Below are 14,592 nucleotides of genomic sequence, written 5' to 3' on the forward strand. Positions count from 1 at the left end.
CTTCACTTTTTAGCTGTATCTCTTGTAGATAGCATATTGACGGGTTTTTGCTTTTTTTTGTCCAATCTACTACTCTTTTTCTCTTCACTCTTGCATTTAAGCCATTCACACCCTGAATAAGTAAAGCACTTTTGAAAAAGAGACAAAAGGTAGGCAGCATCTCACTCCCTCATCTCAAATCACAGCTGTGGTGGTCTTGACAGTGTGGTACTGGTTCAGTGACAGACACATAGATCAATGGAATAGGATTGAGAACCCAGAAATCAGTTCATCTATCTATGGCCAACTGATTTTTTTTACAAGGAGATGAAATCAGTTAAGTGGGGAAACAACAGCCTTTTTAACAAATGGTATTGTTAATGAGGCTTCGTCTGTCATATTTTGGGCATGTAGCAAGGAAAAACTGGTCCTAGGAGAGGGCATCATGCCTGGAAAGGTTGAGGGATAGAGAAGAAGAAGGAGACCATAGATCAGATGGATTGATGCCATGACTGGGATAATGAAGGTCAGAAATGGTAGAGTTGGCACAGGATAGACTGGGTTTCAGGGCTGTGAGTTGCAAGCAACTTGATGGCACATCACAATAACAACAACATTGTTAAAATTGGAAAACCATCTGTAGAAAATTCAAGCAAGACCCACTCCTCACACTGTACACAAAAACCAACTCAAAGAGGATTAAAGACCTAGGAGTAAAACCAAGGACAATAAACTTCATCAGAGAAAAGCTTGGAAGAACTCCAAAGGTCCATCCACAATATGAACAGTCTTTCAAACATCTTGAAAAACCTACAACCAAGAGAGAATAAAATAGATGAATGGGACCTACTAGGAATAAAATCTTTATGCAAATCAGTAATTTTCTCCAACAGGGTAAAAAGGAAAGCCACAGACTGGGAAAAAATATTTGATAACAACTTGTCTGATATGGGAGTCATATCTAAAATGTATAGAATACTCCAGTACCTCAACAAGAAAAAGGTAAACAACCCAATCACAAAATGGGTACAAGTTATGCACCAAAGAGGACATTCAGATGGCAAACAAACACATGAAGAAATGTTCAAAATCCCTTTCCTCAGAGACAAACAAATCGAAACAACTATGAGATATCATCTTGCCCCAGTAACAAAAGCAAAGTTCTACAGAGTGGCAAACAAGGAAAGCTGACAAGGTTGTGGAGAGACTGAAACCCTTATTCACTGTGGATGTATAAAATGGTGCAACCACCATGGAAGGCAGTATGGCACTTTTTCAAAAAGCTGAAAATTCAAGTACCATTTGACATAGCAATGCCACCACTAGGACTATATCCTAAAGGACCCAGATCCACCATCCAAATGGATATATATGCACACTCATGTTTATTGCTGCATTATTTACAATAGCAAAGAGATGGAAGCAACCCATCAACAAACAAATGGGTAGAAAAGTATTCTATATTTATACAATGGAATACTCCACAACAATGAAAGACAATGAATTTGTGTAAAACATTACACAACATGAGGAACCCTGGAGCACATCATGCTGAGTGAAATATCTCAGTCACAAAAGGACAAATACTGCATAGCACCAGTTATAAAGCAGGTTTGACATGGTGGGTTGGGAAGAGAATAGGATAAGAGTGGATAGATAATGACCATTGCATTGGAAGAGGTGAAAGTAAATTGTTTAAGATGAATATGTGATTATGCATTATACATATGACAGCAGCCCAAAATAAGAGATACATCATTGTAATGAGGACTGAGGGTGAGGAAGGAGGTAGTTAATTATGTAACAATGAATGAATATTTTAAAGAATAGGTGAACTTTGGGAGGGGGAAGGAAGGGAGAAAGGGTAAAATGTATGACAATTTATGAAAATAGAACTTTTATGTATATGTTCATTAAAATAATAATGAAAATAAAAATTATTTAACATAATTAAAATAAAACAATACAACAAACCAGGCCAGGGTTGGACTATGGAAGAAATCATGAATTACTCATGTATAAGTTAAAAGTAAGACCAAAGAAAATTAAAGCAAGTCCACAAGAACCATAATATGGCTTTGAGTGTATTCCACCTGAATTTAAACATCAGATCAGAATAAGAATAAATTTGAAGTACTGAAAACCAATGATAGAAGAGCAGATGAGTTGTGCTGTTGTTGTTGTTGTTAAGTGCCGTCAAGTGGCAGGTGACTCATAGTGACCCTATGAACGAAAGTCCTGGACATCTCCTGTATAACTTTTGTCCTTTCTCCAGGTTCATAGGGTTTCCAGAGGCAAGCTGTTGTGGAAGTGGATGCCACTCCTGCTTCCAAGCTTGTTTTAATCGAGGAGTGCCACTAAACACTGTCCAGCATGGGTAACCATTCTCACTTTTGACTCATCATTGTCACAGTGTTTGGCTTCACAGCAACCACAAGTTACCTTTGTACAGCAAGTGGACATACCAGGGTTACACAACCTAGATGAATTGTGAGATGATATTATTCATGAAGAGAGCAAAAGGTCATTACTAAGACAGAAGAGAAAGATAAAACCGAAATGGATGTCAGAAGAGACTGTGAAAATTGCCCTAATGTCAAGAAGTGAAAACAAAGTGGAAAAAAAAAAGCTAAAATAAAAGAGCTGAACAGAAGATTTCAAAGAGCAACTCAAGAAGATGAAGCACTATAGTGGAATGTACAGAGAGTTAGAATTATTTTTCTACATATTTAAAAAAATTAGTTATATTGGTTTGCTTACAACGTTTGTATACATTGTGTTTCACACAATCATTCCCATTCATTATATTTTATAAAATCAATTACCATTGAACTGTGCCCAGGTCCCTGCCAGATCTTTCTCATTTCCTTTACCTTCTCCTTCCACCCAACAAATTGCACAACTGTGTGATTTTATCCCTACCCATTCTCATTCCTCTACTCCCACTCTTTCCCCCTTTGGGTTCCTATACATGTTTTGCTAGTTGTCCTTCTAATTTTACAATAATGGTCTTATGCCGTATTTGTCCTTATGAGACTTATGAACTTGAGAGAGAAAAAAAGGAAAGAACTTGCTTGTCATTTCTCAAGCTGAGAGAAAGGAAAAACTAATTTTAACCTTGAATCTCAATTGGAGGATGCAATTGGCAACCTGTGAGTCATTCAGGAAGCACCAAAAGAAGATGGGGAGAATTCACAGTCATAGAATAAGGAGTAAGAAAGAAAGTACCCCATTTTCTGATTTTTACATCATGCATAATTGCCTGTTTCTTTTGAATGATTGCTTCTTCTTCTTCATGAGCATAATTAAGTCTTCTGAAATTGCCATTCTTTATGTTGATTTACTATGATTCAGAAAGTCAAATGTCTTGGGATAGTCAATAAAACACAGGTAATCCTTTTCTTGTATTCTCTGCTTTTAGCCAAGATTCATCTGAAAGCAGCAATAGTATCTTTCATTCCACAGCCTCTTCTGAATCAAGCTTGAAATTATGATAGTTCACTGTCAGTACATTACTCCAACTGTTTTCAAATAATAGTAAATTTTTGCATGACTGTTGTTGTTAGGTGCTATTGAGTTGTGCACGACTGATTATAATTGTCCAAAATGTCTTCCTTGGGCAATGACTTGTTCTCAATTTTGTTTCGAAGAACCACCAGAAGCTGTTTGCCTTCTGCTGGAAAGGCTAGCAATACACTTTCATTGTGATGCTTCAACACTCCAGCATTATGCCAAAATTCAATCTACAAGGACTTTGATCATCTTCCCTTCATACTGGTCCATTGCAGTAAGGGCATCACACTGACTGGACCTATAAGTAAGAAATATCAATGCCTTAATTTTGAGTTGTGATGCTGGAGAAGAGTATTAAACATATCATGGACTGCCAACAGAATGAACAGATCTGTCCAATAGAGGGTAAAACCAAGCTTCTCCTTGAAGGCAAGGATTTTGAATGTCTGTCTCACATACTTTGGACATGTTGCCAATATGGACCAGTACCGTGGAGAAGGAAATCATGTTTGGAAACATAGAAAGATAGGACAGGAGAGGAAGACCCTGTATGAGATGGATTGACCCATTGCCTGGGATAATGGGGGTAGGTGTGTTGGAGACAATGAGAGTTCAGTCAGAGCTGTTGTGCATAGGGTGGCTATGAATCACAGGTGACTCAATGACATGCAACAACAACAACTTATTGGTAAAAACTTTGAGAGCTTATTGTTATTAGGTGCTGTGGAGTTGCCTGTGACTCACAGATAGCCTATGTACAACAGAAATCCAGCTCAATCCCAATTCATCCCTATAATTTTTGCTATGCTTATAATCGTTTTATTAGTCACTGTGTCAGTTTATGTCACTGAGGGTCTAGACCAATACATAAAATAACTCTTAACAAAACTGAAGAAAGAAATAGACAGCAGCACAATAATGGTAGGAGACTTTAACACAGCACTGTCACCAAAAGATAGGTCAACTCAAAAGAAACTTAACAAAGATACAGAAGACCTTGTGGATGTATTGTGAGCACTGCACCCATCTAGAACTCAATTCACTTTCTTCTCAAGTACACATGGCATATTCTTCAGAACTGATGACACAAAGCAAAGCATCAACAAATTAAAAGAATATTGAAATAATACAAAGTATCTTCTCAGGCCACACTGCCATAAAACTACAAATTAACCACAAGAGAATAAAGCTAAATAACACCCTGAGAGAACACGACTGGGTGATAGAAGAAATAAAGAATGAAATTTAAAAAGTTCCTTGAAACAAATGATAATGAAGATACAACATATAAAAATTTCTGGGATGCAGCTAAAGCAGTCTTCAGAGGGCAGTTCATAGCAATAGGCTAACTAAAAAACAAAACAACAACAACAAAGAAAGAGGCAAACTTAATGACCTAACTGAACATCTTAATCAAATAGAAAAAGACAAGCAATCTAACCCCATAGACTCTGGAAGAAAGGAAATGATAAGAACAAGAGCTGAAATTAATGCAGTAAAAAATAGGAAAGCAACTGAAACCATCAATAAAACCAGGAGCTTGTTTTTTGAAAGGATCAATAAAATGAACAAATCATTGGCAAACTTAAGAAAAAAAGGAGAAGACACAAATAATTACAGAATGACAGAGGTGATATCACAACAGAAACAGATGAAATGATATCTATTATATCAGAATATTATGAAAAACTATACTCTGATAAATTTCAAAACTTAGAGAAAATGGACAACTTGAAACTTATGCCCTACCCAGATTGTGATGGTCAGATGTAGAACACTTCAACACAAAAGAAGAAATTTAGCAGGTCATAAAAAGATTCCCCCTCAAAATAAAATTCTGAAACAGATGGTTTCATGTCTGAATTCTACCAATCTTTCAGAGAAGATTTATCACCAATCCTGCTTAAGTTATTTCAAATAATAGAAAAAGAAGGAACACTCCAGGGACATTCTATGAGGCGCTAACACTAATATCAAAACCAGGCAAAGATATTGCCAAAAAAGAAAACTACAGACCAATATCTCTCATGAACATAGATGCAAAAATCCATAACAAAATCCTAGCCAATAGAATCCAAAAGCACATAAAAATTACATAATTCAACATGACCAAGTGTGATTTATAATAGGTATGCAAGAATGATTCAACCTAAGAATCAGCATAACTCACCACCCTAACAAAGCAAATAACAAGAATGGTATGATCCTAGCAATTGATGCAAAAAAGGTATTTGACAAAATCCAAACCCCTTCCTGATTAAGACACTCAATAAAATTGGAAGAGAAAGGACATTCATCAACATAGTGAACGTATATATGTAAAACAAAGAGCCAATATTATTCTCAGTGAGAATGACTAAAAGTGATTTCTTTATGAACAGGGACTAGACAAGGATGTCCACTGTCACCACTTCTATTCAGTATTGTATTGGAAGTACTTCCTAGGGCACTATGAGAAGAGAAGAAAATAAAAGTCATCCAGATTGGCAAAGATATGGTTAAGTTGTGGTTATGTGCAGATGATATGATAGTATACACAGAAAACCCCAAGGACTAACAAACAAACAAACAAAAAAAAACAAACACCAAACCAACAAACAAAAAAAACCCAAAACCCTTTGAAAGCTAGTATAGTAAACCAATTTAGTAGAGTGGCAGGATATAAGATCAATATCCAAAAATCAGTGGGATTCCTCTTGAGTAACAAAGAGAACTTAGAGAATGAAACCAAGAAAGCAATACCATGTAAAATAGCCAACCACAAATAGAGATAGTTGAGAGTGAATCTAACTAGAAACACAAAAGACCTATACAAAGAAAATTGCAGACCATGTTTGTGAGACACAATAAAAGACCTAAATAAATGGAAGAATGTGCCCTGTTCATGGATAGGAAGACTCAATATTGTGAATATGACAGTCCTACCAAAAGCAATCTACATGTTCAATGCAATCCCAATCTAAATACCAAATTTATTTTTCAAGGAGATATAAAGGGAAATTGTCAAGTTTATTTGGAGAGGAAAGAGACTTCAAATAAACAAAACACTTCTGAAAAACAAAAAATGAAATGGCAGCCATAGAACTCCCTGACCTTAAAACCTACTACACAGTGGTAGTAACCAAAACAGCATGGTATTGGTACAATGAGAGGAACATAGAGCAATGGAACAGAGCTGAGAACCCAGAAATGTACCCATATATCTATGGTCATGCAAGCAAAATTCTGCTGAAAATGATCCAAAATGACTGCAACAGTGTATTAACAGAGAACTGACAGAATTATATTCTGGGTTTCAAAAAGGCCGCGGTACTAAAGATATTATAACTAATGTTAAATGGATCTTGGCTGAAATGGAGAGTACCAGAGGACTGTCTATCTTTGTTTCATTGACTATGCAAAGGTATTTGACTATGTAGATCACAACACTCTGTGGCTGACTCTGAGAAGAATGGGAATCCCAGAACAGTTGATTGTGCTTATGTGGAACCTATAATTGTACCGGGAGGTAGTCATCAGACACAGCAAGGAAACACTTCAGGGTAAAGGACAGGGATGTGTCCTGTCTTCATTATTTTTCAATCTGTATGCAGAACAGATCATCTGGGAGGCTGGTCTGTACGAGTAGGATTGGAGGAAGACTCATCAACAACCTGTATTATGCAAATGACACAGACCCACTTGCTGAAACTGAGGAGGACCTTAAGTTCTGGCTGCAGAAGGCCAAGGACTGTAGCCTTCAATATGGATTGAAGCTCAACATCAAGAAAACAAAGATTCTCACCACTGGGCATTATGACAGATGTTGAAAAGATTGAGATTGTTAAAAGTTTTAGTTTGCTTGGCTCCACAATCAACAGTCTTGGTGCCCACAGCCAGGAAATCAAAAGATAAATTGCATTGGGGAATTTGGCTGTCAGGGACCTCTCTAAAGTACTGAAGAGCAATGACAGCAAGAGTCTGGAGACTAAGTTGCACCTGATCCAGGCCATAGTCTTTGCAATTAATTGCTTGCTATGTGTCAGAAAGCTGGACAATGACTAGGGATGATAGAAGGAGAATTGATGCCTTTGAGCTGTGGTGCTGGAGAAGAGTACTGAATATACTGTGACCTGCCAAAAGAACTAACAGCTTTGGCCTGGAGAGGATGAAACCAGGCTGCTCCTTGGAAGCAAGTATTCTGAGGCTTTGTCTGACATACTTCTGGAATGTTGCAAAGAGGGACCCAGTCCTTGGAAAGTGACATCATGCTTGGAAGGTGGAGCGACAGTAAAAGAGGAAGACCATCGATGAGATGGATTGATTCAGTAAGCTGGGAAATGAGGGTAGGTGTGTCAGAGACAATAAGCTTGGCACAGGATAGAGCTGTTTTCAGGGCTATTGTACATGGGGTCACTATGTGTCACAAGTGAGTCAATGGTACATAACAAAAACATCTATGATCAACGAATATTTGACAAGGAAATAAAATATATGAAATGGGGAAATGACAACCTCTTCAACAAATGGTGCTGGCAAAACTGGACTGCTATGTGCAAAAAGCTGAAACAAGATCCATATCACACACCATACACAAAAACACAGAATAAAGTTCATAAGAAACAAAGTGGGATCGAGCTTATAAGGTCTAGTCAATGGTATAAAGAGACTGCCAATCACAGCCAGAAATACAATCTGAAGAGGATAAATTTGATGAATGGGACCATCTCCAGATGAAATCTCTGTGCTCATCAAAAACATTTTGTCCAGCAGAGTGAAAAGAAAACCTACTGATTAGGAGTAAACATTTGGCAATATCATCTCAGACAAGGGTCTTATAACAAAAATTTACAGAACACTCCTGGGCCTCCAGAAGAAAAATAATGATAATCTAATTCCAATATGGGCAAGAGACATGGAAGGACTTTTCAGAAGAAAACATTTGTATGACCAACAGACACATGAAGAAATATGAAAAATCACTGGCAATAAGAGAATCAAAATCATAGTGAGATACCATCTTATCCCAGCAGCAGTGGCAAAATTTAGCAGGGCAGCAAGTAATAAATGTTGGAGAGGACATGGCAAGATAGGAATTCTTATACATTGTTGGTGGGATTGTAAAATGGTACAATCATCCTAGAAGACAGCCGTTTCCTCAAAAAGCTGAACACAGAAATTCCCTATGACCCAGCTATTCCACTGCTTGGAATATACCCCAAGAGAATTAGGATTGAGGCACAAATGAATACTTGTACACCAATGTTCATAGCAGTGTTATTCACCATCGTAAGAACACAGAAACAGCCCAAATGTCGAAACGCAATGGAATGGATTGAGAAATTATGGTATATACACACAACGGAATACTATGCAGCGTGTAGGAGCAATGATTTTGTAATTTACAACCCTACTTTGTAGTGACCAGAGAGCATTATGCTAAGTGAACTCAGTCCCATAAGGACAAATACAATATAAGATCATTATTGTAGAATATGTACATGGATCCAAGGCACAAAGCAAGGAACAGAGGTGTGAGGATTTTTTAGGGGGAGCTTAATCATAGGGTCATATAATTTGATGGGTGGAGGGAGGGGTGCATAAATGACATGGGAAAGATCCAGTGTGAAACGAACTTTGTAAGTAAACCAGTATAAAATAAAAATTTTGTAAGAAAGAAAAAAGTTTATTGCATCTGATCCCTTCCAAAACTAAAAAAAGAGGCACAGGCTAGTATTTGTCTTTGGATTTTGTAGGCACCATATTCCGTATCTAGGTGTGCTATTTATCATGTGACTCGAAAAGTTGCTAGTTTTGAGTGGGGTCTAAAATAGGAAAAACCTCTGAAATAGGCTCAGACTGCCATGCAAGCTGCTTTGCCACTTGATTAATGACCTGGTTGATCCAGTGCTCCTTAAAGTGGTCATAGCAATAAGAAATGCTGTTTGGAGGCCTTTGGCAGGCCCTGTTGGTATATTACAGGGCAGACCTTTAAGAATTTGGAGCAAAGTTCTGCCATCTGTGGCGGATAACTTCTCTCCTTTTGAAAAACAGCTGTTAGAATGCTGCTGAAACTTAGTTGAATTGTGTGTCTAACCATGTGCCACCTGCCCATCATAAACTGATGTTCACACTATGCTGGGCATTTCTGAACAATTGAATCATAAAGTTGTCTATGTATGACAGCACTCCATCTTGCATAGAAGTTATATACATGAGATGGGGCTTAAGCAAGACCTGAAGGTACAGGTTAGTGACATGAAGTAGACAAAATGCCCATGATCTCCATTCCTGGCACATTCCCTCTTCCATTCTGCACCAATGGGTATATGGGAGTTCCTTAGGTTCAGTTAGTTGAGGGGGAGAAAATTCATGCCTGGTATATAGAGGGTTCTCTATGATTGCCAATAGGGTCACTATAAGCTGTAGCCCATTTGATGGTACCTAACAACAACAACAACAACATATGATATGCTGGCACCATACAGAAGTAAACAATGGCAGTCCCTTTCTGGGAGTTCCCTGAAGGACAATTATGAAGGAAAACTCTCCCAGTGGACAGAACTTTGGGCAGTGTACCTAGGTTATTCATGTTGCTTTAAAGGAGAAATGGTCAGTTGTGTATATGGATTCATGATCGTTAGGGGATGATTTGACTGAATAGTCATGGACTTAGAAAGAGTATGATTGTAGTGATAAGAAGATACAGGAAGGTGACATGTGGATAGGCCTCTCTGAACGGGACAAATAAAGGAAGATATTTGTGTTTAAGGTACATTCTTACCACAGGGTGACTGCAGCAGAGGGAGATTGAACAATTAAATGGATAACATGACATACTCTGTGGAAAACAATTATTCTCTCTTGTCATTGCACCCAATGAGCTCACAAACAAAGTGGCTATGGTAGCAAGGATAGAGGCTAAGCAAAAAGCTCAACAATAGCAACTTCCTCTTGTCAAGGTCAAGTTTGGTACAGTCACTACTGAATGTTCAATTTTCTAGCAGTGAGACTAACACCAGAGATGGAATAATTTCTTGGGGTGATTGGCGAGCAACCTCGTGTCAAGTTGATTACACTGGACCACTTTAATGATGACAAGAGTGGTATTTTGATGTTACTGAAATAAACACTTACTATGGATACAGATTTGCTTCCTCTGCACTTACTGCTTCTGCCATGGACTTACAGAACGATTTATACACTGTCAGGCACCATACATAGCATCACCTTAGATCAAGGGATTCACTTCACAGGAAACGAAGTATGGCAATGGACTCATGTTCATGCAATTTTCTGGTCTTACCATGCTTCTCATTATCTTGAAGTAGCTGGCAATATAGAGCGATGGAGTAGCCTTCTAAAGACATAATTACTGTCTGTGCCAGCTAGGCAGTAATGCCTTGAAAAATTGCATTGACATCACTCAGTATTACTGCTAGTGACCAAGTTGCAAAATTTTTCTTCCTGTCCTTGCCACCCTGTGCTCTGTAGATTCAGAAATTTTTATTTTAAAGATAATATTCACTTGGAGGTGCTATACTAATTCCACTGAAGTGGAAGTTAAGAATGTCACTATGTCATTTTAGGCTTTTCAAGCCTCTAGACCCAGCAGGATAGAAAAAAAATTACTGTACTGTCTGGTGTGATTGCTCCTGAATTCCAAAGGAAAAATCTAATTGACACTAAATAATGTAGGCAAAGAAGAATATGTCTGAAATACAGGAAAGCCTCTAAGATATTTTAGTATTCCCATGTCCATTGGTTAAACATGATGAAAAACTACAGTAACTAAACCCAAGCATGACTACTAATGGCTCAGGCCTTCAGGTTGAAATTGAATCAGTCCTCCAGGAAAATATGTGGGACCAGTTCAGGTGCTTACTGAGGGCAAATGGAATACAGAATGGGTAGTGGAAGACAGCTATTCTAAATACTATCTTCAACCAAAAGCCCAGTTTAAGAAGAATAGGACTATATTTGTAATTTGCATCAAATATTTTTATGTTCCTCATTTATACAAGGTCAAACATTCTTCTAAGTGGTATAGTACTGATCTGTCCATTTGTTGTACAGAGATAACCTGTGCTGGCTGTGATGCTAAACACTATGACACTCACATGTCAAATGCAATAATGGTTACCCATGGTGGACAGTGTTTGGTGGAGCTCCCTGATTAAAATAAGTCTGGAAGCAGGAGTGGCATCCACTTCTGAAATAGCTTGCCTCTGGAAACTCTCTGAACACGGAGAAACAATGAAAGTTATACAAGTGTTCAGGTCTTTGGTTCATAGGGTCACTATGAGTCGTCTATGACTAGACGTATGGTACTTAACAACAACAACACCACTTCTAGAATGTAAGAGGTATTAGTTCATTTTTTTGTGTGTGTATGCTTCTTAGTTGTATCATGTTAGGCACAAGAGAGACTTTAAAATTATCTAAGTTAGAGTTTATGCATGGTTTATGCATGTGTGTAGGTGCCAAGTTGGCAAAGGGTAGATTGTGTGGATTAGGACTATGTGTCAAGTTGGTCATAATTCTCTAGTTTGGCAGTTAGGTTATGCTGCAGTGTGGCGGTTATGTAATGACATAGCCATTCCTCACAATGTCATCTCATGTGATCAACTTTAATCTGATATAAAAGGATTAATGAGAAGCAACACCTATTTCAAGTCACACCCTGATGTGATGTAAAGGGAGTCTTCTCAAGGACATGGTATGCATCAGATGTGTATGTGGGATTTCTTGCAAAACTCTTCCCCCCTTTTTAATTTCATTCAAATACATTTTTAAATTTTGCTCCCTCCCTCCATGCACCAAACTCTGCAACCACGTGATTACCCCCCTCTCCACCCTCCTCTTTGTATATCCATGCACATCTCATTGGTTATTCTGTATTTACAATTTTTGCTCAGTTTGGATCCTGTATCTGGCTAGTCACTTACAGTACTTTGGACTTACTCTAGCCAGGCCAGTGCCCTGCTATATTATCAGACACTGTTGGGTTCATCTGTCCCTGCATCCATGTGAGTCATGAGAAGCCTTAGTGTAACATCTGACTCAGGGATATGAGCCTTGAATGCTTGCCTTCCTCTATAAGTAAGCAAGCCCTTTCATCTCTCTCTCTCTCCCTCCCTCCCTTCCTCCTTGACCAGGTAGATTGTCGTGGTGACTGCTGCAATGGTCTCTGGTGTGTCAAAAAATGTGAAGGTGGCGCAGGATAAGACAAGGTTTAAATCTGTTGTTCATAGGCTCACTATGAATTGTACTCAACTTGATAGCACCTAACAACAACAACAAAACAATACCATGTGCTAAGTATTAGAATTCACTTGATTTCCAATGGTATGATACAAGAAGATTGGTTGGGTTATGCTATCTGTGTGGTTTATTTCACTAATACTTGACCTTTACTACAGTCAGATAGCCAAACTTTGCTGTTACACGTGTTGGAATTAAACAACGAAATTGTTGTTCTTTCTCTGATTGAATGGGACCCATTAAACCACCTTGGAAACTGTATACAGACTCAAGGGTGATCTGGAGACACTGTTGCCCCACCTCTGCTGTCCCTCCCTACACACATGAACAACTGGCCAGTTAGCATGCAAAAAGTACTAATCCTAACCCACCACTGGGCTGAAGAACCTTCCCTTCCTCCCAGCCGACTGTAGGAAGGAAAGAATAAAGTTTGCTTTAATTTTATTCATATCTGCCTAAAACCACATTTGACTACAAAATAAGAACTAAGAAGTAAATCTTTACTGAGATAACATCGTTAAACTCATTAAAGAGTTAGAAGACTTTTTAGTTCTGTTTGCTTTATTATTATTATTTATTTGTTCATGCACACTTTCCTCTTTCTTCCTCCCCCAATTACCATTGTAATGCTGTTTTCAAAGTCTAAAAAGTTGTATGCGTACACCATAATCTAGAAAATAATTCTTTTAGTGTTATTTTTGTTATTTTCACATTCTTGCTCTTTTTAAAACAACATTGTGTTTGAAAATTTGATTCAATTGTTCCTCAATTATAGATTAATTCTACAGATGAACTCTAAGAATTCAATAACCGTGTTGAAAGAGAGTTTTGCAGACAAGGTTTATCTGTGGATTGGATGTATGAACCACTCATTATTTTCTCAAACAGGATGATCTGGGAAGAAAGAAAGACTGAAAGTTAAAAAAAAAGATGGTTATTCACTACATATATTGAATCACTCCTTCATATCAGTAAATGTGGAGGATCAGAGAAAAGAGAGAAAGACTCCCTACAAATTGAGTGACATAGTGACTGTAGCACTGGGCTCAAGCATTTCAGGAAGCATGAGGATGATGCAGGATAGGGAAAGTTTCAGAATGTTGTTCACAGGGTCAGTATGCATCATAATCTAATTGATAGTACCTAACAATGACAACAATTTACTACAGAAGGGAGAAAATATTCTCATTTATACTCTGGGGATAAAACATCAAGGCAGAAGTCCTGGAAATTCACCTCATTGTCTTTTGGATGAAGCCAGGTCCCGGGAAGGTAAAGTGTTTTCTGAGGTCCGGTATAACAATATCTCCCAAGGTTGTGGCCATTGATGAACACAAATCCATTCATCCATTTCTGGAAATAATGGAGATTTGAAACAAAAACATTCACACTGTTGTTAGGTGTCACTGATTTGTGATTCTCACTCATAGTAACCCTTTCAACACTCAATCAAAACAAAGCTCTCTCCTGAGTCATTTTCACAATCTCTGCTATTCTTTATTTTTATTAATATTAATGAAAGCTTACAGAGACTTAAGGTTTCCAGTCATTCATTGTTGCACTTTCCTCCCTGCCCACCCCCTACCTCTCAATTCACTTTTCTCCTTGATGCCTAAAATAAAAACTTTTTCATTACAATGCAATCCCTCCCCCCACCAAGTCCACTGCACTGTGCAGCCTTTATTCTGGACTACTGTTATGATAATAATACCTAATCATATATCCCTTTAAAACAGTTCTCTCCCTCATCTGTTTCAATGCAGAGAAGAATGGGAATCCCAGAACATTTAATTGTGCTAATGCGAAACCTATACTTGGACCAAGAGGCAGAAGTCAGAACAGAGCAGGGTAACACTG

General features: G+C 38.0%; 1 protein-coding gene across 1 annotated transcript in view; it reads right to left on the minus strand.

Moving 5' to 3' along the window:
• Positions 1-13,530: 13,530 nt before the first annotated feature.
• GLB1L3 (galactosidase, beta 1-like 3) overlaps positions 13,531-14,592 on the minus strand; it is a 123,407-nt gene continuing 122,345 nt past the window's right edge. The window contains exons 18-19 of the mRNA XM_006892850.1: positions 13,972-14,088; positions 13,531-13,629 (exon numbers count right to left, since the gene is read on the minus strand). Of these exons, the coding sequence (XP_006892912.1) occupies positions 13,531-13,629; positions 13,972-14,088 (216 nt within the window). The remainder of the gene's footprint in view (positions 13,630-13,971; positions 14,089-14,592) is intronic.

The sequence above is a fragment of the Elephantulus edwardii genome, unplaced genomic scaffold (genome assembly GCF_000299155.1).
Source record: "Elephantulus edwardii isolate Elephantulus edwardi_28Jun2011 unplaced genomic scaffold, EleEdw1.0 scaffold00120, whole genome shotgun sequence".
Taxonomy (NCBI): Eukaryota; Metazoa; Chordata; class Mammalia; order Macroscelidea; family Macroscelididae; genus Elephantulus; species Elephantulus edwardii.